Raw genomic sequence first — 27,561 nt, 5'->3', positions numbered from 1 at the left:
AGGTTAAACATGGCGGGAAAAAGGGAGATTATTTGTTAAAGAAGAATGATAGAAAGTGTAAGCAGAGTCGGCTGTACGTCAGATCGAAGACAGGAGGAGAAATGGAAGTGAATGAGGGAAAAGTATCGGAGGTGGTATGTGTGGTGAAGTTCTCGGAGCCCAGGATAAAGTTGAGTCTGTGACAGTAGGAGTGAAAAGTGGACCCTTTCCTTTTGGCTGATCCATTTGTGGTTTCAGGGTGGGTGAAAACAGAGGTGGGTGCTGTGGAATCGGTGAAGGTAACCAGAAGTGGTCTTGTGATAATTCCTTGGGTTTCTGCTTGTCAGAGGAAGCAGGTGCTCCGTGTTAAACAAATGGGGACAAGAGATGTGAATTGTTTTGCTCTCAAGGAAATGGTGCCATTGAGAGGAGTGTTTACTGGGGTAGCGGTAAATGTGAAAGTTGACCAACAGAAGGGGAAGATTCATGGTGTTTGTGATGCTCGTCCTTTTGTGCGATGCAGACAGGGTGGTGTGAGTGGTGAAACGGAAGAGTTGTTGTCTGTCCTTTTGATGTTGACACTGCCCAACAAGTGCTGTTAAAATAGTAAATTATCCCGTACGAGCTTTGTGCCAAATACATGAAGTTGTTATAGGTGTCAAGCTTATGGGCATGTTGCAGCAGTGTGTAGGAGGGAGGTTCCTAGGTGTGAGAAATGTGCAGAAGGGCATGAGACAAAGGAATGTGTAGCATTGGGGAAAATAGTGGTATGTGTTAATTGTAGGGGTGCCCATGGGGCTGGGGATCAGAAATGTCCGGTGTAAGAGAGGCAGATTGAGGTTTCCAGGGTTAGAGTAGTGCAGAAGTTGTTGTATGCTGAAGCAATGAAGAAAGTAGAGGAAGATGGATAAAGGGGAGGGATCCTGAGAGGAGTGGTGTGAGTAGTACTGTAAGTCGCTCTGGATAAGAGCATCTGCTAAATGACTAAAATGTAACATGTAAATATAGTACAGCTGTACAAGGATAGGCCAACAAGTGAAATATGTTTCAGTAAGATTGGATTTTTAGTATTTATAGCAATGGTATCAACTGTACTGCAGGGATAGAATGTAAGTCGCAGAACATTGAGGTTGTGGTGGCAGCTGCAGAGAGGTATTTGGATGTGCAAGACGACGTCAGAAGAGTTACAGGGTATGTTAAGTGGTGGTATCCCATCCTTTCAGGCTGTTGGCCTGAGGTAGGACTAAATTGATTTAAACAGTTGAGTAGGATGGTGAGTTTTTAGTGAGTGTAGGGTTAGATGGTAGGGTTTTTGTTGATAATTTTTTTAAATTCTCAAGCAACGTCTAAGGGAGTTATATTCCAGTCTAGTAGGTGGCGGTAATGCAACATTTATTGGATACTAACCGCCGTTTAACATCATCGACAAAGAAGAAGATTTAACAAAGGACTCCATGACGGGTTTTGATAGAACCAAGCAGCCAAGAAAAAAAAAAACTGTCCGTGTTTTGCGATTCGCGCCAAGTTGAAAGCTCGAGCTCTCATCGCTTCCTTTCCTTTGTGTATCACTTGTGCATGTTCCTGCGAAGTGGGTTAAGTTCTTGGCGACTAAGGCAACTTGATACGGCTACTTTTCTCCCAAACATCTGTATACACCGTACCGCAACAATGTCCGTCGGCGTAGAGTCCGGAGTTTCAAACGACGAGGTGCTGAACATTCGTTACCCTCTCCACCGGGCGTGCAGGGATGGAGACGTTGTTGCTTTGTGTTCGCTTCTTCAGTGCACCACAAACCAAGCAGACCTCATCACGGAAGACTCCGTCTATGGCTGGACTCCCATTCATTGGGCAGCACATTTTGGAAAGGTAGCTTGCAAACATTCTAAAACCAATAGGGATAGAAGATTCATCCAGTCACATTGTTAGCAGGCGTAAATCTAGCTAGAAATGCTGTTATCATTTTCGAAGAAATGACAGTTAGATTTTCCGATTTGTGATGCTAATCCGATACATTGATACAATTTAAGTATGTATATTTTTTATCTAAAACGTTACAATGTAGCAAGCTGTCTATCTGAACAGCGACTTACGTCATTTATCTTAACACTCATCATAAGGTTTTCTAATATTTTCTAATTGTTAGGTGTTTGTTCATCTCCATAATGTGAAATCAAATGTTATCACCTAACGTCGTGAAACGTGCATACGTTCACACATGAAAGCAACTGTTGTGTGAACGTAATATCGACGTTGATTGTCCTAATAGTGCATTCAGGCTGCTGTTGAAGCCTAGTTGTCAGTATTTGTTGGGCCATAGAGCTGACGTTAGTCTTCCCGAGAAAGTATCTAGCCTTCCCTTCCTGTCAGTTTATTTCAGGAAATGTCCAATATTTTATAAAGCACTGCATCGTTTTCTATTGGCTGTGCATGGGCCAATGGCAAACAACCCGCCAACAATATCTACAGTTGAAACAACTTGCACGTACCTGCGCTGCATACATTTATAGGCTGTGCTGTGCTCATGGAACAAACCATATTCTCAAAAGTCTTGCATGACTGGCATTGCTTTATTTAAACTTTGTTTTACAAGTATATCCCATTAAAACATTTTACGTACATCCCCCCCCCCCATATCTTTCAAACTCTTGACTTGTTTAATTGAAATGGACTGACAGGCTCCCAACTGGGAGCCTGTCAATGACCATGCTGGTCATTTACGAACATTTTAACATCTTGACCATGTTCTGTTATAATATCCACCCGGCACAGCCAGAAGAGGACTGGCCACCCCTCATAGCCTGGTTCCTCTCTAGGTTTCTTCCTAGGTTTTTGGCCTTTCTCAGGAGTTTTTCCTAGGGAGTTTTTCCCAGCCACCGTGCTTCTTTCACATGCATTGCTTGCTGTTTGGGGTTTTAGGCTGGGTTTCTGTACAGCACTTTGAGATTTCAGCTGATGTACGAAGGGCTATATAAATACATTTGATTTGATTTGACTGGTACTCACAACTTTAAGAAGTTAAGAACGCAACATTACATTTGTATCGATTGAGATATAGCCTATATGAATTCTAGCTACTTCTGAAGCACATGCTGTGCCCTAGAAAAAAAATATTTAAGTGTAAATACACTTATTTTAAAGCTACAATTTTAAAATTAAAAAGTGATGTGTAATATGTGGTTAAACCTGTAAAAGCACACTTTTCCTATTGCAATACATTCTAGAACATTTACACTGACTCTTTAAGAATGTCAAGTTTCTGATGACAACATGCAAGAGATCTGTCATTTATATATTGCTATAATCATAGATCTCCTGAATAAGCTTGTCCTTTCTTTTTGTGCCCCAAATGTTTGGATATTTTTTATTTATTTTTATTTCGCCTTTATTTAACCAGGTAGGCTATTTGAGAGCAGGTTCTCATTTGCAACTGCGACCTGGCCAAGATAAAGCGTAGCAATTCTACACACAACAACACAGTTACACATGGAATAAACAAAACATACAGTCAATAATACAGTAGAACAAAAGAAAACAAAAAGTCTATATACAGTGAGTGTAAATGAGGTAAATCAATAAATAGGCCATGGTGGCGAAGTAATTACAATATAGCAATTAAACACTGGAATGGTAGATGTGCAGAAGATGAATGTGCAAGTAGAGATACTGGGGTGCAAAGGAGCAGGATAAATAAATGAATACAGTATGGGGATGAGGTAGGTAGATAGATGGGCTATTTACAGATGGGCTATGTATAGGTGCAGTGATCTGTGAGCTGCTCTGACAGCTGGTGCTTAAAGCTAGTGAGGGAGATATGAGTCTCCAGCTTCAGAGATTTTTGCAGTTCGTTCCAGTCATTGGCAGCAGAGAACTGGAAGGTAAGACGACCAAAGGAGGAATTGGCTTTGGGGGTAACCAGTGAGATATACCTGCTGGAGCGCATGCTACGAGTGGGTGCTGCTATGGTGACCAGTGAGCTGAGATAAGGCGGGGCTTTACCTAGCAGAGACTTGTAGATAACCTGTAGCCAGTGTGTTTGGCGACAAGGTATGAAGCGAGGGCCAACCAACGAGACCGTACAGGACGCAATGGTGGGTAGTGTATGGTGCTTTGGTGACAAAACAGATGGCACTGTGATAGACTGCATCCAGTTTGTTGAGTAGAGGAGGCTATTTTATAGATGACGTCACCGAAGTCGAGGATCAGTAGGATGGTCAGTTTTACGAGGGTGTGTTTGGCAGCATGAGTGAAGGATGCTTTGTTGCGATATAGGAAGCCGATTCTAGATTTAATTTTGGATTGGAGATGCTTAATGTGAGTCTGGAAGGAGAGTTTAGTCTAACATATACTGGTAATGTTACCAGGTTGTTAGCTAGCTAATGAGGTAACAAACATGACTGAACAATGTGTAAAACAAATGGTTAAACTTGCCCGCAAATAGCCTTAGAAGAACCTGTGACATGGTTTATGAATAAAAGGGTTCGTTTTTCTGGCTGTGTTACCCCAGTGGGAAGAATTTGAGCCGGGTGAAATGTGATTGCATTTGTTTTAGAACCGGGCTGCCTCCCGGGGGTGAGCCAGGTGCCACGCTCTGGCCTATGGTGAAGTCTGCTCAAAACAAAAGGGAATAATTACAGGGGTTTAAAAATACCACAAAAAACGACTTAAGTAGTATTTAAGTATCTGTACTTTACTATTTATATTTGACAACTATTACTTCTACATTCCTAAAGAAAATTATGTATTTTACTCCATACATTTTCCCTGACACCCAAAAGTACTCATTACATTTTGAATGCTTAGCAGGACATGAATGCTCTAATTTGTTAAATGTATCTATAGATCATCCCTGGTCTAACCTACTGACTGATCTGGCGGACTCACTAAACACATGCTTAGTTTGTAAATTATGTTGGAGTGTGCCCCTGGCTATCCGCAAATAAAAAAATAAGGTGCCGTCTGGTTTGCTTAATATGAGGAACTTGAAATGTATACTTTTACTTCTGATAAAGTATATTTTAGCAATTACTTTTAGACTTTTACTCAGGTAGTATTTTACTGGGTGACTTACTTGAGTCATTTTCTAATGAAGTTCTCTTTACTTTTACTCAACTATGACGATTGGGTGCTTTTTCCACCACTGCGTAATTAAGTGATGAGTAGGATTCTGAGTTTTCATATGGAAAAGTGATTGATTTGGAAAAAACCGCTGTATCGGCCTTTCCCATGATAACTAGTTTTGTAGTTTCAAACATTTATTTAATGGACAATAGATGTTGTATGTTTATGGACGATGCACCATGCTGCCTTGTTGACAACATGACCGAGCGGTGCAGATTTCTGTTTGATTTGAGAAGGGCGCTCCTCCCTCCCTGCTTTCGCTCAGTGACGTGACGGGCCATTGCTTGGTTCAACCTGAGCCAGCGTAATAGAGCTCCCTCAATGTAAAATGCATGCCCCCAATCCTCGACAGGAAGAAAAAAACATTGCACTGGTGATATGGGTCAGATCTTTTTAAAGGGATGGTTCGGGATTTTGGCAATGAGGGCCCTTATCTACTTTCCCAGAGTCAGATGAACTTGTGGCTACCATTTTTCTGTCTCTGTTTCCAGTATGAAGGAAGGTAGAGGTAGTTTTGTGCTAGTGCAATGACATTGGCTAGTGCAATGACTGGAAGTCTATGGGTATCTGCTAGCATGCAAAACTACCTCTAACTTCCTTCATACTGGACATAGAGACAAAAATGGTATCCACAAGTTCATCGGACTCTGAGGAAGTAGATAAAGGGCCTAATTGCCAAAATACTTGAAGTACAGTGCCTTGGGAAAGTATTCAGACCCCTTGTCTTTTTCCAAATTTTGTTATGTTAGCCTTATTCTAAAATGTATGAAATTTAATTTCTCATTCTACACACAATGACAAAGCGGAAACAGATTATTTTTAAAGTTTTCCCAATCTATTAAACAAACAGAAATACCTTAAATAAGTATTCCGACCCTTTGCTAGGAGACTCAAAATTGAGCTCAGGTGCATACTGTTTCCATTGATCATCCTTGATATTGCAACAACTTGATTGGATTCCACCTCTGGTAAATTCAATTCATTGGACATGATTTGGACAGGCACACACCTGTTTATATAAGGTCCCACAGTTGACAGTGCATGTCAGAGCAAAAACCAAGCCATGAGGTCGAAGGAATTGTCTGTAGAGCTCAGAGACAGGATTGTGTCGAGGCACAGATCTGGGGAAGGGTACCAAAACATTTCTGCAGCATTGAAGGTCTCCAAGAACACAGTGGCCTCCATCATTCTTAAATGGAAAACGTTTGGAAACACCAAGACTCTTCCTAGAGCTGGCCGCCAGGCCAAACTGAGCAATCGGAGAAGGAGGGCCTTGCTCAGAGAGGTGACCAAGAACCCGACGGTCACTGACAGAGCTCCTCTGTGGAGATGGTTGTCCTTCTGGAAGGTTCTCATCTCTGCAGCACTCCACCAATCAGGCCTTTATGGTAGAGTGGCAAGACAGAAGCCACTCCTCAGTAAAAGGCACATGACAGCCCCCTTGGAGTTTGCCAAAAGGAACCTAAAGACACTCGGACCATGAGAAACAAGGTTCTCTGGTGTAATGAAACCAAGATTGAACTCTTTGGCCTGAATGCCAAGTGTCACAGCTGGAGGAAACCTGGCACCATCCCTACAGTGAAGCATGGTCGGGGCAGGATCATGCTGTAGGGATGTTTTCACCGGCAGGGACTGGCAGACTAGTCAGGATCAAGTGAAAGCTGAACGGAGCAATGTACAGAGAGATCCTTGATGAAAACCTGCTCCAGAGTGAAGGTTCATCTTCCAACAGGACTACGACCCTAAGCACACAGCCAAGACAACGCAGGAGTGGCTTTGGCTGTAACAGAATGTGGAAAAAGTCAAGGGATCTGAATACTTTCCAAATACACTCTATTTTGTCGCATATGCGACCAAATTGGTCACACTAGTTCCACAGATGTTGGAGAAGGAACAGGGCAGAAGAGCAAAGGAATGAGGCAGTTATTAGTTACTATTGTGCCCAAAGCCGAAACAATGAAACCGCTGCTTTCTCTGCCCCGTGTCCACAGCATGGCCATCCGGACTATCATATCTTCATTTTATCTTTATCATATCGGCACTTCTCAATCTAGAGATGCACATTTGACAGGAGAGAGATTGTTTAGTTCAGTCAGTCAGGCATACACATTTTGAACAGCTGCTTGGATCATGTTTTTAAACTACATGTACTGTATTTACCAAGCCCTGTCTTGAAGTGGGACTTCAGTACAATATCAACTATGACTCATGGCCTGGTCTTTGTTGCAGAGCTATTAGGTTACAGGTCCTCCCAGACAACATTATTTGATATGGCGGGGTTAAAGTGTCTTTGTTTCCCAGGAAAACAGTAGTGTCTCCCGCCAAAACTGCTTAGGCTGGGTGTGCCCAGTCTTCCCACACAGAGGCTGGTCTGAACATAACAGTCAGTGGGAGTGACTGCAGTTGAAGCCCCTATGCTGTGACCATATATGGGCTTAGGTGTCCTCTTCGGTAGAAGAAGCTCAATACAGGGGGAAAAAATGTGGAGACCAACAAGATTAGGGTTGGGACAATGCCAATATCGCGTTACTCATTACTATCGCGGCAAAGAAACGAAACAAAGTGTACTGAACTGCTTTGGGAAAACAACCCTAATGTTGGAAACAAACAATTATGTTGTCATCCAGAGTCACATTTTCCAAGCTATAGCACACTATCTGACATACAGCAGGTTTTTAAAGGACGGAATCAATGAAATGTATTTAAAGCCCTTCTTACATCAGCTGATGTCACAAAGTGCTGTACATAAACCCAGCCTAAAACCCCAAACAGCAAGCAATGCAGGTGTAGAAGCACGGAAGGGTTTGTTCTTAGTGTTTTCATTTTTTGTATGAAAACAATTTTGCGATACTGGTGTTGTCCATGCCCTAATAAAGATGCCACTGGTTGGTTAGTGTGCCTTTGGGGTTTACCTCAAACACACTTTCTTTGCTGTGGTTTGGTTTCTGTAATGACAGAGCTCTGAATACAACAGTCTGTAGTGATACTCTCACTGTGATTTGCGTAACGGCTGTGTTTCTTGTCAATCATTAACTCTGCTCTCAACAGAAAAGCTTTTGATTGGTCAACTACAGTATGTTGACTCACTCTCACTTTCTTTACAGTTGGAGTGTGTAATGTGCCTGGTGCAGGTGGGCTGCAAGGTGAACGCCATGACGACGAGGTTTGCCCAGACGCCCGCCCACATCGCGGCTTTTGGAGGCCACCCAGAGTGTGTGCTGTGGCTGTTGCAGGCCGGGGCCGACATCAACAGACAGGTGGGTCTCAGTCTTACACAACAATGGCACTTATGACTGGATAGACAAAATAACAAGACAGACTACAAGAGCTACATGATTTGTAGGCCTGTTTGTGTCAAACTCTCAGTAAATTCCCTGTTTGCAAAAGTGAGTCAAACCTCCTATGTCTATCTTTTCCATGTGGCCTACGTAGGCCAGAATTATCCTACTATGGAGGGATCAGGCTTTCTGGGAGACAGAGCTATAGTTCATGCTGTGTGTCGGTTTGTCTGAGACTGTCTCTTCACGTCACACCAGACTGTTTGACTAGAGAGTATGTATGGCCTCAGGAGTCACACCATTGAGCCAACAGGCAGGCAGCCGTGTCATGACCACAGCTCAAATAGGGACTGCCCCGGCCTGCCGTTGCTACTGTTTGTCTGTGACTACCTTTTTTAAATGCACCTAAAAGCAGCAGCCAGGGAAGCTCTGCTCAGGAATTCAGATTAGGAGGTCATGATTGCATAACACTCCACTGCTTCATCCTTTCCACCTGGCTCTCGCCACTGTGACATTTAGAGGTTTTATGGGTCAAGTTTAGCAGTCTGATCCTATGTAACGGGGTGAGAAGGAGAAGATTGTGATGCCTCAGAGCTACGGGGGAGCATCGCTACACTGCCCTACAACAAACATACACACATAAATAAATAGTAGGGATGTGCATCGTACCCTTTTAAGACGATTTGATACGCATATGGATACATGGGCTCAGAAATGATTCAGGAACGATACGTTTTAGTTTGAAATGATTCGGTACGATTCCGTTTACTGCGATATGATTCGATGCACTAATATTTGTTACATAAACGCATTCATTTTCCATTCGATGTATACTGAATACACCAAACATTAAGAAAACCTTCCTAGTATTGAGTTATACCCCCTCCCCCCCTCTCTTTGCCCTCAGAACAGCCTCAACACGTCAGGGCATCGACTCTACAAGGTGTTGAAAGCTGGCCCATGTTGTCTCCAATGCTTCCCACAGTTGTGTCAAGTTGGCTGGATGTCCTTTGGGAGGTGGACCATTTTTGATACACACAGGAACCTGTTGAGTGTGAAAAACCCAGCAAGTGATTCCTGTCCTAGTTATGAAATTATCAACTTTACCCTGTGTATCTAAAAATGACCATATACCCTGATTGTTTAAAGCAAAACTACCAAAACTATTGCTAATGGTGAACCTATAAAACAATATTTTATTTTATTGTAAGCCCCGTTCAGCAGGTATAGCCAGCTGAGAGTTGTCTCCGGTAGCTTACTTTTATTGTGCTAAAACAATTTTAACAGTGCATAGACAACAACCACCTAGCAAATTACATAGGTTGTCACTCAACTAATAAAGCCTAATATCTAGCCATTTTTGTGTTTGAATGTTGAAGGTGCCACGCAGGTGTGCAAAATCAGGAACAGGCCGCCTACTTCACATTGGTTAGCTCGCTAAGCTGGGCACAGTTTGACTAGGCTAATGATATTCCCTGGGGTTGTTCGGTATGCAAAATGACTTGTAGATCAATGACTGTCAACACAGTAACATGCTTAGTTTGACACTGAAGGTGAAAAACGCATCAGTTGTCACAAAGGATTAGGTATTTACAGAAGGTAGAAAAAGTAATGAGCAACAGTTGTTGATTTTTGGACCACCGCAAGCTTAATTTGGATCAGTTTGCGGTCCGCGGAACCATGCAATCATATCTTATGCATCTGTCCCTGATTAAAATGTTTATCAGTGAATGTTACATCCCTAATACATACACACAGAGCCCCTTATCCCTTCACCACCCTTAACGGTTCACTAACAGTGAAATTGTGCAGCCTGACTTACATTCTGGCTGCATGGAGCAGAACGGGATGGTAGCTGGAAGGCGTATTTGCTGGCTAGAGTGCAAAGTGTCAGTTCTTCTTGGCTCGAGGGGGTGCCGGAGAGCTGGGTGAGGAGTTCAGCGCCTGTCTCCAGTGCCCACTGTCTCTGTTGGCAGCAGACACCTTTTCACAGCCTCTCTCTGTGATTAGTCTCTCTGGAGGACTGTTGCTGCTGTCTTCAGCTGTGCTCAACTGTTGTGCTCAACTGTTAGTAGCCTAGTGGTTAAGAGCGTTGGGCCAGTAACTGAAAGGTCACTGGTTTGAATCCCTGAGCCGACTAGGTGAAAAATCTGTGAATGTGCCCTTGATCAAGGTACTTAATCCTAATTGCTCCTGTAAGTCGTCAGCTAAATTACTAAAATGTATTAACAATGCCTTGTATATTGATATATTGCAAGCCATAATGTTTTTCCATTCTCCCCATTGTACTGGTTGAGAGCATGTTAATCCATCTAAAGTGTTGTCTATCACTTTGTATAGTGATGTGTTTTTGCCTTGTCTTGTTCCAGGACTATGTAGGTGAGACCCCTATCCACAAGGCAGCCCGGGCTGGTAGTATGGAGTGTGTCAACGCCCTCTTGATACAGGGTGCTAAACCGGAGTAAGTCCCCCACTTCACTGTGCACGTTTACACCAAACTGTACCATACAATACTTTGTTACCACGGCAACAACATTATTGTTGAAAAGGGGAACTCCACCAGATGGCCTCCACTCTGCATTCTGCCCCCCTTGAAGTCAAGGCAATTTAGCTGCGTGAATTTGGCACCCCGCATTGCTCAATGATTGTCTTTGTGCCACTTCTGTGCTGGGTTGTGTTGAATAAAATGTTTGTGCCAATAGTGTCTTTTATAAGCATGCTTGCTCAAACAAATTATTTTATGAACCAAATCAGTACAAACATGGCAGAAACTAATAATACATTTGATCATTTCTGAGTGACACGAGGGACCTACTTCTCTTTTTGAATGAAATTACTAATTGACATAATTGTCACAGCACAGGTGCCAGATGGCTCTGTAATGAAAGGCCTGAACTGGCTGATGATTCGTTCTGGGTGCTTCTGCAGCAAATGGAGCTTTGTAAGGATTTGGCTGTTAGGCTGCGCCATAAGCGCATTTGCATTTCGGTGGGGGACATCCAAATCCTCTGTGTCCATAAGGTGACTCATGATAAAGCCCCTTTCCCGAGGGGTTGATGAGGAAGTTGTTTCTGTGTGATTTATTAAAAAACAGCTTAGTTGGCAATGGCAGTGCCAATTAGTCAGTTCCCAACCTTCTCAGGAATACTCTCCCTCGCTGCACTGTATCATTACCATGTGCCATCCTTCAACCACTCCAAATTATGGTCTTGAATTAAAATCTGCCACCACAACCACACTCTCATACTTATTGTAGGTGACTTTTTGTCCTAGTTGTTTACTGCCGTTTGTGCGATACATGACTTTTGGAGAATGTTTGTTGGTGGTGTTCCTCATCAATAAGTCTGCTGCTGTAGTGGTTATTTCAATGTTTACGTTTCATTGTCTTTTATTATAACTCTGTTAAATATTGTAAGGTTATGCTAACTGTATGCATTTAAAATGTCTAAATATATACTAGAAATATACTATTTAGAGTTAATGTACTTCTCTTAGCAGGGCATAGGGCAAATGCACATTTCCTCCTGGCTTATACAGAGTCTGGATTTCTCCCTCTCCTTGCTAGTGCCATCTAATAATTATCTCACCATGTGAGGGATGTGACAACAAAACTATAGCATATATGTAGTGTTACGGAACTACAGTGGTATGTGATATCTTAACTTAACCTAGGCCTAACGCCTCGATCACACCAATCCCGTCAGTGCATTTTGGTACACCAGAAGTACATTCATTTCCAGTGGAACGCAGCGTTGCAGTGCGTTCTGTGTGGTTCATACGTTGGATTTATCAAACGTATGTGTCAAACTGTATCCGGTGACGGCTTGGCAGAAATGGTAGCAGAAGGTGAATGTTGAAGTGTAAGTGTTTACTTTGGTGTCTTTTGAATTTATTCAGTTGTCATGTCGAGTTTTTTTAATCTGCATCTTATCGGATACTTTTCATTAGTGTAGACGCATGAACTTGTAGCTGCCGCAAACAATTAGGCCCTGTACTAATTTAGTACGTATGCTGGTATTAAGGAATGCAGTGTTAAGAAGGGCATACCCCACCTTAAGTGTTGAGTATTTTGTAAGCTTGATAACAAGCATTGTACCTGGACACCTCGCCTTATTGATTTGACCGCATTTACTGTCAAGTTTCACAGTCAAGCCCATTAGTCACAATGACGATTTCACTTCCTTGTCATGTTTTTGTCACAATTTCACAAATCTCCACAAGGATTATTTAATCATGAAAGAATTGAAAATGAGGAAATGTGCATTTGGTCCATGTTTCCTTCCAAAACAATCAATGAAAAATGATTTGTAAGAAATGTGGTACAAGTCATAATATAACTCTTAGTAGTCTGCATCTGTGTATATTTATAGCATTATGTATTACCCATGCTTTTTCATGCCTTTGACAGCTACTAAGATCTAGTATTTTAGTTATGTTAGTGAAAAGTTTAGGTAAAATGTATAGTGACTAGTAAAGTGAAGGAAGCTCATGTTTCGTAGACTATTTTAATTCGCAGTCACTCAAGAAGATGACATCTGACATTATCCTCTCAACATTAGTTTGAGAGAATTGAAAATATCTTAAATTAAAGATCCATGGTAATTCCTTTTAAAGTAACTTAAATTGGCACAATACGAGAACCTTAAATCCAATATTTATTCCACATCCACCAATTTTCAATATGGCCATAAGATAAGAACTCAAAAGCCTGGCAAACCTAAATTCATTTCTGTAGCAGGGATTGGTTCTAATTTTAATGGTCAATGCCTCTGTATTGACTTCCCCAAGCCAAGTGAACCAAAATACTGGATTAGCGGCTTCCATGAAAAACAGACTATTCAACTGTTTATACCTCAGAGTTGATATTGCCTCCAACTTTGGCTCAATTAAGAGTTGAGGTTTTAAGTAATGTCTCTCAAAAGTGTGTCCTTCCTCACCACACTCAATCAGGACTGTAGTGTCTTACAAAAGATGGAAACTTTTGATTTCTCTTGAATCCCTTATCATGACTTCAAAAATAACACGTACCAACCAAAGCCACCATGGAACAATTATTAAATGTTATGTCCTTGTTATATTTATTCTCGTTCAAAGCCTGGAGATTAGGTGAAGGCAGATTTTTACTTGTTCACAATTCATTCGACGTTGTGTCCATGGAGAGACCGTTCGTATTGATCTTATTGGACATCTCTCCAAATCGTGGGTTTAACGTTGAACTTTATAAGGAGCTTTTTTGTGGTAGGATGACTCTGTCCTAGACCACATGATTACTCAGTTTTTCTCTTAAAATAAATCGTAACGCCAAATAGAACATTCTGAGCAGAACAAACCTTAACATTCCTTACCCAAATTAAGCCATTCAATTTTTTTTAGAACACCCTCCTCAGCCATACCTGAAAACATAGCTTGAACAACTATACATCTTGAAGATGCCATTATCAAAAAACATCACAATGAGGATTAGATTTGCCTGCTGGCGGGCCAGAAGACTCCAAGCTCTGCTAAAACCACTGACAACTGCGTGACGTTTTCAAGGGATTGTTAAATAAATGTGAACTATTTGGTTGTAATATCATCACCTCTTGAAGAGCATAGTCAGAACTACAATTTCTGATTATTCCGTGCAAAACAATTGCTCACATTTAGCTCCATCATAGTTGTACAGAAAGTAATGGCATGCTTTAAAAGATCAGTAAACATCCATTTATCATGTCATTTCAGATACGTGAGGGTGGCCTTACGATATCTCTCAATATTGGCCACCATTAATTGGATATTTGAGTGATTTTATAAAATAAAAGTGAACTATACCTGACAGGGTTTAGGTTCATTTCCCATCCTTTATGGGTTCAGCCTGTCAAGCAGAAGGACGCTTTTGCAGATTTACTGTTTGCTGATCATGTTTACTTTGCAAGCTACTGGTAGAAACGTTGTACAGTTGACTAGACTTAATGTACATTTTTATCCAAGCAATGTAGGCCTACCTAGCTTAGTTAGCTAACATTATCCCCTTTTCAACATTGTTTTTAAGTGTTAATCGTGAAAGCTGCTGACAGACATCATAGGCTTCATTTAATGATGGACCACATTAAATTGGCTAGGTAACAACAGATCACGTCAATATGGCTAGTTAACAAGCTAACTTCAGGGGATAAACTATCTGGTTATATCCAAATATTGTTTGATTTGCTTGCAATCTATAGTGGTGATGACAGTAGTCCGACTGACAACTTTACTAAGACGAGGACTTGCCAATGTCAAGCTCTTTCCAAAGCCTAATCTCTGATAAAGCAAGCTAAATGACACGTTACTTAGCGAGTTACATTCCAAATGGATAGGCTACCCTTGCGTATCTGAAAATACATCATCAATTGATGTTTACTGATCATGAAAAGCATGCAGTTACTTGCTGTATAACTCTGGAGGTAAATGTGAGCAATTGTTTTGCATAGAATAATCGAAGGCCTCTACGTTGTTCCACATTCTTGCATATACTTTTCCGAAATCAAGTTATGTGCCAATGCCTTGATCACCGGGCTGTAGGTAGCCTAGCTGTTAGAGCGTTGGGCCAGTAACCGAAAGGTTGCTAGTTCAATTCCCAAGGTGAAACATATCAACGTGCCCTTGAGCAAGTCACTCAGCCCTAATTGCTCCAGGGTTGCAGTTGATAATGGCTGACTCTGGCTGTGACCTTATTCTCCAAGGTTGTCTCAGGGGAAGTTGGGATATGCAAAAAACACATTTCAGTTCCATGCGTATAATACACACTTGTGCATATGTGAAACAGGACAAATATAAGTACCCATCAAATGTTTATTTATATTTTATTATTAACTACCCCATGCGTTCCTATTCTGCTTCCATTTTCCAATTCTTTCCATTGTCTTACTTTCCATTATTTATACTGCCAGATTCACCTGGACATAGAGCAGTAGTTTTTTTGGTCATTTCTTGTCAATTTATTAACAATCCTCCAAGTGCCGTAATTACCAGATTTTGACTAGACTTTTTAACTTCCATGTCTTTGCAAAAATTACTCATTAATTTAAAGATACATTTTCAAGAGAAACCAAATGCATAGTCCTGAAATGTATACATATACAGTTAAGTGACTGCTATATTATTATATTTTTCTACATCATGAGCTTTCAGGTTCCTGAATTTAGTGGGGCAGTCAGTGAAGGGGTGAAAATAGAGAGATATGTTAGGACAGCAGTTCCTGTGTGAGTTTAGGTTGCTTACTTGTTACAGCATAACAATGATTCATTAATGTTTCCATGTTTTATGTAGGATTGTTTCACTGTTTTGAATGTTAATATATTTGATTTAGATCTTTTTGAAATCATTTGCTAAATGGCCGTCTAAGAATTGATTGCAAAAAAATTGTACTGTCACTAAAAAACAAATCCCCTGCACGTTTCGATGTTTTGCAGCTATTGAATTTGAACTTGAATTTCTCAAGTAATCCCAGAAAGAGGGAGCATTCCAAATAGGCACTGCAGAATCTGCCACAAGTGCTACAGCGAACATCTTACAGTTGTGGCATTGAGTGTTCTCTCTATCGCTTGGTTTCTACACACTGGCAAACTGTCAAGGTATTTCTTGCAGTGATTGGTTTTAATGCTAGGATAGCAGTCATGATAGTCATGTCTAGACCTGCATGTTTAGTTTACCTAATTGTTAATCTAATTTTATTCAGATACTTGCTAACTAACCATAGGATTATTGGTCAAGCTCAGGATTTACAAATCAGAAATGGTGCAGAATGCAGTCCAATTGAGTCATTAGTATGCATTTAGCAACTTTTGTTACAGGTCTTACTCTCAATGCCAGACAAGAGAAGTAAGCCTAATTTTAATACCCAGTCTTGACAGGGTATAAATCCCATAGACTCAATCAATGTCATTAGAAAAAGATCAATCCTTGTTTACAAGAAGCCTGATAAGCATCTTGTTCATTATTTTATAATCAGACTAAATAACAACAGTAGCCACTGGCATACATACAATGTGCACCAGGCCCAAGTCCATCATAGGATATTGCATACACAGACTTCTCTATTAATAGCAAACACTGTTGCTATATTGGTCTGTTTTCATGGACCCCTGGTATCCGGATGTTAGTGGTGCAAGGCAAAACAGTAGTCCTATTCTTTCCACGGTGAAAGAAAGCCCAAACAAACATGATAAAAAAAATCTTTTTTTTTTCTTATTTTTTTTTTGGACAGAGCCAAAATGGTGCTTTCCTAACTGTGATTTTTATTAGGCTCTATGGATTTGGTTACAACCAACCTCCATTCAACTGATCGCAAATAGGTGAACTGATTGGAAAATAGATGAGCAGACCGTTCAAAGGTGTTGGGTTAGGGTTCTTCCTTGCAGGTTGCCTGGCATTGAGAGCGACTCTCCAGGTGACTCCCCAATACTAAGTAATGTCTGTTATGAGGCAGTTAAAAAGAAAATCGGATCATGTTTGGAAACATTTTATTTGTAAGTAAAGGGTAGCTGGGGTATACTGGGGAAATAGCTGTATGCAAATAATCTGTTCATTTAATTTGTAATGTGATTGTGCACTTGAAATTCTAACTTACAATTCATTGCATTTTGCTGTTTATTTTACTACATTATTTGAGCTTGTTATACAAGTGATGAGGAATAAAGTAGAGCTTAGGCCTATGTTGCATTTGTCTGAATTCATAAATGATCAATCTCCATAAGTAGTATTAATGACCAAATTAATGTCACATAAGACCTGTAGGGCCTATTTCAATGAACGTTGGTCAGCGTACTAACACAAGATTATCTCCTGCACAGCTGATCTTATTTACAACCATCATTGGCCACCGATTTTACTACTCCCTAAAGTAGATGCCAAGGTTATTTTAGTCCTGATTGCAGCCAACATTTTAAGACTTTCGACCTCTGGTTATTATCATCGGGGAAAAATGAATCCTAATTAATCCTAAAAGCGATTTATCAATTTGACAATCATTCCGTACAACTGAAATAAAGTATTTCCTAATTTACCATGGCAAATCTGCTGTGGTAATTTACCCTACATACTAATGGAAAACAAATTTTGGTGCTCTCATGCAAATTTTTCATTTCCAATTTATGTAATCCATTAATTACAATTTGTCTTTACAAACTAATAAAGATAATTTCTTATCAAGACTGGGGGGGGGATATCCCTGCACTGTCCATATTTGAAATATGTAACTAAATCAAGTCAATCATGATGAGTTACATATCTTAATTTATCAAATGAAAATAGTAAAGTTATTTCAAATGGCACGCATTATTTGCCATTTTAAGATGAAATGTTTGAATGAAGTATACTACACCTTCTCCTATATTCTTAAGTATTTTAAATTCATCAGGCTTATGGTTTCCGATGCTCCTGATAGGTCATTATTTCGTTGAGGGGTGGGAATAGAGAACCTGGACAACAAAAGTTACAGCTGTCTGGTATCAACGGAAGAGCAGCTAAATCACTAGTTTATTCTTGTTGGTTTTTCGTTGCAATCAAGCTCATTATAGTACGCATGTGCAGTGTGCTTGTAATCGTCTGGTAGTATAGTTTTGAGAAGAAAAAAAACACGCTAACAAAGGGCTCAATATAAAGTGCCTTTGTTGCAATGCACCCAAAATTCTGTTCGACATTGATATAGGCTGCTATAATGAGCAACCCTGTACAATTGACTGATGCTGCAGTGTTGGGAGACAGTGTCTTAACATTCCCTAATTTCAATGTAATTACAGAAGCTATCGCCAGCAGCAGAATGTCCCTGCCAGAACCAATGTTCTGCCCACAGCCCTCTGAGTGCCAACCCTTCTGATGCCAAACAAGTTTGACATTTACCACCTGTGGAAAATACAGTGCATTCTGAAAGTATTCAGACCCCTTGACTTTTCCTACATTTTGTTATGTTACAGCCTTATTCTAAAATGGATGAAAGTTTATCAATCTACACACAGTACACCATTATGACAAAGCAAAAATAGGTTTATAGACACTTTTGCAAATGTATTAAAAAATAAACTGATATCACATTTACATAAGAATTCAGTACTTTGTTGAAGCACCTTTGGCAGGAATACAGCCTCGAGTAATCTTGGGTATGATGCTACAAGCTTGGCAAACTGTATTTGGGGAGTTTCTCCCATTCTTCTCTGCAGATCCTCTCAAGCTCTGTCAGGTTGGATGGGGAGTGTCGCTGCACAGCTATTTTCAGGTCTCTCCAGAGATGATAGATCGGGTTCAAGTTTGGGCTCTGCCTGGGCCACTCAGATACTTGTCCCAAAGCCACTGCTGCATTCTCTTGGCTGTGTGCTTAAGGTCATTGTCCTGTTAGACTGGGGGCGAAGGTTCACCTTCTGAGGTACTGAGCACTCTAGAGCAGGTTTTCATCAAGGATCTCTGTACATTGCGCCGTTCATCTTTCCCTCGATCCTGACTAGCTTCCCAGTCCCTGAAAAAAATCCCCACAGCTTGATGCTGCCACCACGCTTCACCGTAGGGATGGTGCCAGGTTTCCTCCAGACGTGACGCTTGGTATTCAGGCCAAAGAGTTCCATCTTGGTTTCATCAGACCAGAGAATCTTGTTTCTTATGATCTGAGTCTTTTAGGTGCCTTTTGGCAAACTCCAAGGGGGCTGTCATGTGCCTTTTACTGAGTGGCTTCTGTCTTGCCACTCTACCATAAAGGCCTGATTTGGTGGAGTGCTGCAGAGATGTGAGAACCTTCCAGAAGGACAACCATCTCCACAGAGGAACTCTGGAGCTCTGTCAGTGACCATCAGGTTCTTGGTCACCTCCCTGACCAAGACCCTTCTTCCCAGATTGCTCAGTTTGGCTGGGCAGCCAGCTCTGGGAGAGTCTTGGTGGTTCTAAACTTCTTCCATTTAAGAATGATGGAGGCCACTGTGTTCTTGGGGACCTTCAATGCTGCAGAAATGTTTTGGTACCCTTCCCCAGATCTGTGCTTCGACACAATCCTGTCTCGGAGCTCTACGGACAATTCCTTCGACCCCATGACTTGGTTTTTGCTCTGACGTGCACTGTCCACTGTGTGACCTTTATATAGACAAGTGTGTGCCTTTCCAAATCATGTCAAATCAATTTAATTTACCATAGGTGGACTCCAATCAAGTTGTAGAAACATCAAGTACGATCAATGGAAACAGGATGCACGAGTCTCATAGCAAAGGGTCTGAATACTTAAGTAAATAAGGTATTTGTTTTATTTGTAATGCATTTAAACAAATTCTGAAACTGCTTATGCTTTGTTATTATAGGTTGTGTGTAGATTGAGAAAATCTATTCAACCTATTTTAGAATACGGCTGTGACGTAACAAAATGTGGAATAAGTCAAGGGGTCTGAATATTTTCCAGAATGCACTGTATATTGTAATGTAGCCAAAAACCTCTCTTAAATATGAGGTAGATGGGGCCAAAGGAACAGTTTAGGTCAGATGGAAAATGTACTCTAAACATTTTGTTTACACTGAAACCAAGTAGAGCTGGGAATTGCCAGGGATCTCACAATACGATATTATAACGATACTTAAGTGCCGATACGATATGTATTATAATTCTCATGATTCTGTATGTATTGCAATTCGATACTGTGATAAAAAAAAATATTTATTGCGATTCGATGTTCCAAACATATTGCTCACCATATGTCTGCTGCAGAGGAACAGGATAGCTTTGAGAATTTATTTTGATCAGTCTTACAAATAAAAGTGCTAATAACAAATTGGCTCCCTTTTTAAAAAAAAGAACAAGCTATGCCGTTTTGGCGCAGGTACAGCCAACTAGCGCACAAATAATATTGCAATATTGTCAAATTTGATACCATACGAAATATCGTCAAAAATAATTTCCGATAACTAAATCGATTTTTATTTTCTTCCCATCACTAAAACAAGGGTATTTTAGTCAGTTTCTTCTCAGAACATATTTTCTTAAATGACAAGATAACGTTCAAGTAATATCTTCTACTTTTTCAACCAGTTATATTAAAAATATACAAATATTTAATTAGATTTCTGAACATCTTGATGTATTGTGGTACAGACAACCCATACTAGTGACATGCACTTTGACATGATTTCTTCAATGAATAGTATTGTGAAGCCCATCATACAAGTGAGTTACGAGACTAATTAAAGGGTTTTGTTCATTCATGAATTCGGACCAGGATTAGCTCACACTGCAGTGGGAGATGGTCAGGTCTAAGGTGAGGATGCTACAATCCATGTTGATGCTGTGTCCATTCCAAACAGTCACTTGGCCAACATGCCTTTCCTGTGTGTCTCAGGCTGTGTGTCTCAGGCTGTGTTTACACAGGCAACCCAATTATGGGGGAAAAGAAATCTGTATTGGGCTGCTTGTGTTAACACAGCCTTACTACTTTCACATTATCCATTTAGGGGGAAGGAATACAGTTCCTTGACTTCAATTAAACATTCTTTTGGTCTTCTCTGTTCCTGCTTAGACATTCTGAATATATAACCTCCTATGAATATGGACTGAACTTCTAGGCCTATTCAATGCCTGAAATACCATCTAGGATCATGGCTTTGACGCAGATCTACATTCCGGCAGGGCCTTTCACTTGAACATTCTCCTGTCCATATCCAGAAAGCTTGACGATCTTGGCTTCTCTAATGTCTATAATAAAGAGACACCACACAGGGTCTTCACTTTCTAGATGGATCCCACTCTTATTTACTCTGCAAATTATCATATTTTTCCGTCATCAACCACATCATGAAGATCTGGACTTTGTGGAGCTTGTTGACATCCTCTTGGCAAGACTATTTGAACATAAGTTATTGGTAGGGCCCAGATAAATGTTGACTTCTATTTTAACTGGTAGTTCAGTCAACCAGCACCAATAGGTTGTTGCAGTAGCCTACATTCTCAAGTCTGTTTAAAAGGATAGTTTTCTTACGTGTGTTAACTCTTCTTACCATGGCGTCAATGAATGATTAATTACGACAACCGAGTATTGTACTGAGTTTCAAAGCAGAGAAATGCTACATCTTTGAATCCTTATAAACAACTAAGATGCTCTGTCTACATGATGTGACATTCTATGCAGTCTACCTTGCTATCCAGAAAATATGTAAACGGAACACTTTTTTGACCAGTTTCTACAATTCTATCTTTTTGGGACTGCATTCTCTAAAACCTCACTTTTGGATTACTTTGCAGTTGAAGCTCTGGTCCACTTCTGTCTAGCTGGACCTACTCCATCTACTGAACTACTACGAAAAGTCATTCTTTCCTGGATTATCATGTTTAATGCTACCCATAGATGGACGTTAATCATCTCTTACTGCAGTGTTGGTTTCTACCATCCTTCGTCTATTTTTGTTTTGTTATTTCAGGATAAGAATTGGATCAGTTTCAGTGTAACTGAGTCAGTGCAATAATCTGTAGAATGATAGCAGAAGTAGAGCTGACAGGGTTGGATATAGAGGGGGCTGTGTGACTTGTCTTGTACGTGCTTGCGAAAGTTCCTAACTTCAGTCCCATCTCACCGGGCAGTTTAAGGAACGCTAATGGCTTGACGGCGGCAGACCTGGCCCACGCCCAGGGCTTCTGGGAGTGCGCCCAGCTGCTCTCCAACGCTCAAAACCACCTCAACCAGTTCAATGGTTTCCACTCCAACGGGGTGCTAAACGGCCACCACTCGCTCAGCCAAAGCCAGGGTCTCCTCAATGGGCTGGCCAATAGAAAGAGGCTTCTGGACGGCGTGGAGCCCAATCACATCAAGAAGGCCAGAAGAGACGGTAGGGGCCTATCTAGTCTGTTGCAGGGCCTGCGAAATGTTCAAATGTGTGCGTTTCTTTGCCAATGTGCTGATTCGATATGAATCCGTTGGACTATCTTTCTAGCTATTACAAAAATGTAATTGCCTGGCATGTCAGTGGGCGGCAACTCTTCTAGATACCATATGAGAACAAAATTTGATCTGTAGACATTCTTATAGTAGGTCCTTAACTATGTCTAATTCAGCTCTGTCTGTCCGTCCTCCCTCAGGTGTGGACCTGCCCAAGTGGATGCAGCATGGCTGCGGGGAGGAGCTGGAGACCATGTATATGGAGTCTGCAGACCCCGTCTCAGGTGGGACTGGCCCCTCCACAGCCCCGAAAGAGCTGGATATCTCTACTGTGGTCTCCATGCAGATCCTATGCTGCTGCACTAACTCCTGCGCCTATTTGTAGTGGCATTTCTTAAAAAGCCAGTTTCACTCTCTGAATCATGTGTTTGTATAAGCTAGGTTGTTATGGTCTTAACTTTAATATCTTGTCAAGATCAAGGCATCTGAAAATGTTCAATGGTTCGGGAAATGTATTAAGCTTCTAGTAATGTCAATGTTAACTTTCACTATCCCTGAGCAGCTCATCCTACACCTTCTGCATTTCTGGCACATTAATATTCAAGATGTAGGAATGCACACAAATCCAGACATGCATATTTTATGCATGGAATCATTAATGCATTTTCCCATTCCGTGTGTACCCAAATGCCCTTTCCTTACTGTTCAGTTTGAATGATTTCCCTTGTTTTTGATAACTACCATTTTGTGGAGGCCTATGTGAATGAACCTCAACAAATGACATTTGTTTTTCACAACCGTCTGTCATCCACAATTTGGTTATGCCCTAGTCGAATCCTGTGTAGAAAAAATATGACTATATCCACATCCCTGTGTGCCATTTATGCTTTGGCAACAGCAAAATGAATGTATCCTGTAGATTAAGGTTTTCTTGAAAGGGGGTGTTTATGAAAGTACATTTTGACTGATTACATGGTATAAGTGTTATTCCAAGTTCGTCCCCTACATATTCCCTTCTTTCAATACCGAGGTTATTATAGTAAACAAAACAAAATTGTTTTTCAAATTTTTGTTAAAATAATGAACATTTAGTTTCAGTATTTTTCTATCTTTGACTGTATAACGAATTAAAATAAAAACCATTGTCCTCCAAGTGGCGCAGCAGTCTAAAGCACTGCATCGCAGTGCTTGAGGCATCACTACAGACCCGGATTCGATCCCAGGCTATGTCACAAGCGGCCATGAACGGGAGGCCAATAGGGCGGTGCACAATTGGCCTAGCGTTGTCTAGGTTAGGGAAGGGTTTAGCCGGGGGGGCTTTACTTGGCTCATTGCGCTCTAGCGACTCCTTATGGCGGGCCGGCCGCCTGCAGGCTGACTTCAGTCGTGAGTTGAATGGTGTTTCCTCTGACACATTGGTGCAGCTGGCTTCCGGGTTAAGAGCGTGGTGGAAAGATGCTGCCAGTAGATGGCTATGTTTCAACTAGGCCTAGCTTGTGCATCACTATCACAACCTAACTGGGAAGAAATCTGAGGGTGAGCAATGGTGGCAGCAAAAGGTAAAGCGCTGTATGGGATTGTTTTGAGTACATTTCTGGAAAGGACCATGTATTATAGTGTCAGCAGTGTGTATGGAACAGAGGTAAAAGGGAAATCCCAACCAATCTCAAAGTTAATCTGAACAGTGCCCACAAAGAATCATACAATTTCAGGCTAAAGACAAGGCGAGACAGCCAGAAGCTACAAGTAGCTGCACATCAACGTTAGGACAAAAAACTAGTAGTTTAAATGAAAAGAGCAGAAACATGGAAACCTCATTCAAATGTGTAAAAGAATTATAAAAGCAGCACTGGTTAATTTATTCATCCAGTCGGGCAAGTCCACAAGACTGTGCGATGAACCAGCCCTCAGACAATTCAACCAAATGCCCCACTGGGCATACATTGGTTGAATCAATGTTGTTTCCACGCCAGTGTGGAATAGATGCTGAATTGACGTCTTTGCCCAGTGGAACTTGATCCCAAATTTAAAACTCCTGCCAATGCTAGAGTAAACGTGTTGATTGCTTTGCAAATGGATACAGCAACCCATAAAGTTAAGGACATTCTAAAAGAGGCATGAAAAGCAACCCTTTGTGTAGACTGCTGGAGCAAGAAAGGACTGACTGCTTTGTTTATGTGCATATCAGCCTGCTTCTATCACCCCTCTAACAAGACACCACGTGTTGCTCAGCCTCTTGGATTTAACATCCACACACCGGAGTGGTAATTGACTGCACATTGGACGTATAGGACATACCAGAGGAGAAGAGCCTACTCGTAACTGACAACGGGGCGAACATAGCTATCAAGCTTTCCAAACAGGCAAGAGAATACCCATGAACAAGAACCACCAGAGCTGGTCATGACTATAAACGGTGTGTGGCAGAAATGTCTGAATCTGAGTCAGACACTGACGATTATCCTTTTAAATCCAAGTCACATTAAGTTCCTTTAAACATAGCCAAACCTATTACCTGACCTTCAGCTTGTATTACTGCCCCCAGTGGCAAGATGTGAAAATCCCCAAAAAACAATAAAAGGCCAACAACACATAAATGGATCCTAGCTTCCCACACATGGGCTACTTTCTGTCCGTAACACTGAAACTAAATAATACAAAAACAAAATAGATAGTTTTATAAAATCATAACTGAATTTCAAATAACATTTTAATAACTAATAGAAACTAATACAAAATCACAACTATAATAACCTTGTCCCATACCCTGTTTGATCTAAAGAAAATTAAGAGAATGAGATACAAGCTGGTGCTTTGGTTTAACTCCTTGTAAATCCTTTAAGAGCCAAAGGGTAGACTTCTTACTCCCCTGACTGATTCTAAATTTCAAAGGGAAGCGATGAGAAATGAACTTGTTTGTACTATAAAATTGGCCATTTGTGGTTTAATCAGTTCAATGAAACACAATATGGACTGCATTGTATAATAGGCTAATTAAGGATTTGTGCTGTGCCACTGTATTTGACAAACCTTAGCAAATAATACATTCTCAATTGTATTTGCATGGTATGGTAGTGATTAATCTGACACAGTATCTTTCAACTGTACATTATAGAAATAATTACCAATGTTTATAGTACGCCTAGATTTTTTCTGATTCTGACAGTTCTATTAATGTTATGTTAGTGTATCTATTATGATTAATCCTTGTAAGTACAAATCTAGTTTGGCCAGGGGTATGTATTTCTGGTACATTGTCATGTGTTTGAAAGGCACATCGATAGAGAATGTATACTCGAAAGTCATATTTTTATTAACCTTTTTGATGACCTTGACGTGATGAAATTTCATAGGCATTTAATTACATTGAAATCATCTGTCTAGGGTAAGTAATTGTCTGGGTCATATTCAAAGGTTTATTTTTGTAAACGTATCATGAGAATCGGACAAGGACGTGTTTGCAAAACAAAATCAAGATGCTTACCTCGTATTTATGTGTTTGGAGAGTTGCTCCCAAATCCTGTTCATTAACCTGCCAAGTGTGTTCCATCTATGTGCCATCCAACATTTGAATATGACAAGTCATGTCTTTTTTTCAACAGCAGATGACCCCAAAGCCACCACGGGTCAGACGAATGGCAACAGTGGGCCACAGAACGGTGCCATCTCCACCAATGGCCACATGCCAAAACACCTCAGTGGGGACAATCCTGCTGTGCTGTCAACCGGCTTCTCCACGTCATGGGGACTGCCGGCCTTGGCTACTTCCACTGAAAACGGACTGTCGTCATCACGGCTAGGTAATCAGGAGGCGGAGGAGACCCGGCAGCGTTCAGCCCACGAGATGTGCGGTTCACTACACCTGACGGGAAGCCCCAGCAGCTGCGTGTCCCACCGGCCCTCCTGGGAGGCCATGGCCAGCGACCTGGGGGACACCCTGCACTACGGACATTACCATGGCTTTGGGGACACGGCAGAGGACCTGGCTGAAGAGCACAGCAGCTCGGTGTGCGTGGAGCAGTGTTACGACCAGGCCGTGCTCAGTGACATGCACCTCTACCACGGATCCTAAATCGGGGGAGGCTGGCCCTTCCCAAGTAAGTAGTCAGTCTATCTACCTGCCCCAGCAATGACGCAACTTTGCCTAGAGCCGCTAGCCTGCCTTAAAACCTAATGGTTACCATAACATCGTTGTTGCACTGGGGATGGAGAGGAGAAAGAGACACTTTGGCCCATCTACCAAAGGGAACAAGTACAGTTGAAGTCGGAAGTTTACATACACCTTAGCCAAATACATTTAAACTCAGTTTTTTCACAATTCCTGACATTTAATCCTAGTAAAAATTCGCTGTCTTGGGTCAGTTAGGATCACTTTATTTTAAGAATGTGAAATGTCAGAATAATACTAGAGAGAATGATTTCAGCTTTTATTTCTTTCATCACATTCCCAGTGGGTCAGAAGTTTACATACTCTCAATTAGTATTTGGTAGCATTGCCTTTAAATTGTTTACCTTGGGTCAAACGTTTCAGCTAGCCTTCCACAAGCTTCCCATAATAAGTTAGGTGAATTCTGGCCCCAGGTCTGCCCACAAATTTTCTATGGGATTGAGGTCAGGGCTTTGTGATGGCCACTCCAATACCTTTACTTTGTTGTCCTTAAGCCATTTTGCCACAACTTTGGAAGTATGCTTGCGGTCATTGTCCATTTGGAAGACCTATTTGCGACCAAGCTTTAACTTCCTGACTGATGTCTTGAGATGTTGCTTCAATATATCAACATAATTTTCCATCCTCATGATGCCATCTATTTTGTGAAGTGCACCAGTCCCTCCTGCAGCAAAGCACCCCCACAACATGATGCTGCCACCCCTGTGCTTCACTGTTGGGATGGTGTTCTTCGGCTTGCAAGCCTCCCCCTTTTTCCTCCGAACATAATGATGGTCATTACGGCCAAACAGTTCTATTTTTTTATGGCGGTTTTGGAGCAGTGACTTCTTCCTTGCTGAGTGGCCTTTCAGGTTATGTCGATATAGGACTTGTTTTACTGTGGATATACAGTTGTGGCTAAATGTTTTGAGAATGACACAAATATTAATTTCCACAAAGTTTGCTGCTTCAGTGTCTAGACATTTTTGTCAGATGTTACTATGGAATACTGAAGTATAATTACAAGCATTTCATAAGTGTCAAAGGCTTTTATTGATAATTAACATGAAGTTGATGCAAAGAGTCAATATTTGCCGTGTTGGCCCTTCTTTATCAAGACACCTGCAATCCCCCTGGCATGCTGTCAATTAACTTCTGGGCCACATCCTGACTGATGGCAGCC

At 41.1% G+C, this 27,561-nt stretch overlaps 1 protein-coding gene across 2 annotated transcripts; it reads left to right on the top strand.

The window, feature by feature from the left end:
- The first annotated feature begins 1,429 nt into the window (after nucleotides 1–1,429).
- On the top strand, nucleotides 1,430–26,523 carry ankrd10a (ankyrin repeat domain 10a). Of its 2 annotated transcripts, none has more exons than XM_029740543.1 (6): nucleotides 1,430–1,845; nucleotides 8,202–8,354; nucleotides 10,745–10,836; nucleotides 21,937–22,181; nucleotides 22,432–22,515; nucleotides 25,837–26,523. In XM_029740543.1, the coding sequence occupies exons 1-6, from the start codon at nucleotides 1,555–1,557 to the stop codon at nucleotides 26,301–26,303; spliced, it is 1,332 nt and encodes a 443-aa protein (XP_029596403.1). In that variant the 5' UTR covers nucleotides 1,430–1,554; the 3' UTR covers nucleotides 26,304–26,523. The 2 variants fall into 2 exon arrangements, with proteins under 2 accessions (XP_029596403.1, XP_029596402.1); XM_029740542.1 differs by having other exon boundaries at nucleotides 25,834–26,523.
- Nucleotides 26,524–27,561: the final 1,038 nt, after the last annotated feature.

This window comes from Salmo trutta, chromosome 39, assembly GCF_901001165.1.
Source record: "Salmo trutta chromosome 39, fSalTru1.1, whole genome shotgun sequence".
Taxonomy (NCBI): domain Eukaryota; kingdom Metazoa; phylum Chordata; class Actinopteri; order Salmoniformes; family Salmonidae; genus Salmo; species Salmo trutta.
Note: the sequence above shows the minus strand (reverse complement) of the source record. Positions and strands in the feature narration are given on the sequence as shown.

Coding starts and splice junctions, on each gene's coding strand:
- ankrd10a (XM_029740542.1), top strand. CDS start 1,555: ATGTTCCTGCGAAGTGGGTTAAGTTCTTGGCGACTAAGGCAACTTGAT. Junction 10,837..21,936: donor ATACAGGGTGCTAAACCGGA/GTAAGTCCCCCA, acceptor CTCACCGGGCAG/TTTAAGGAACGCTAATGGCT. Junction 22,182..22,431: donor CAAGAAGGCCAGAAGAGACG/GTAGGGGCCTAT, acceptor GTCCTCCCTCAG/GTGTGGACCTGCCCAAGTGG.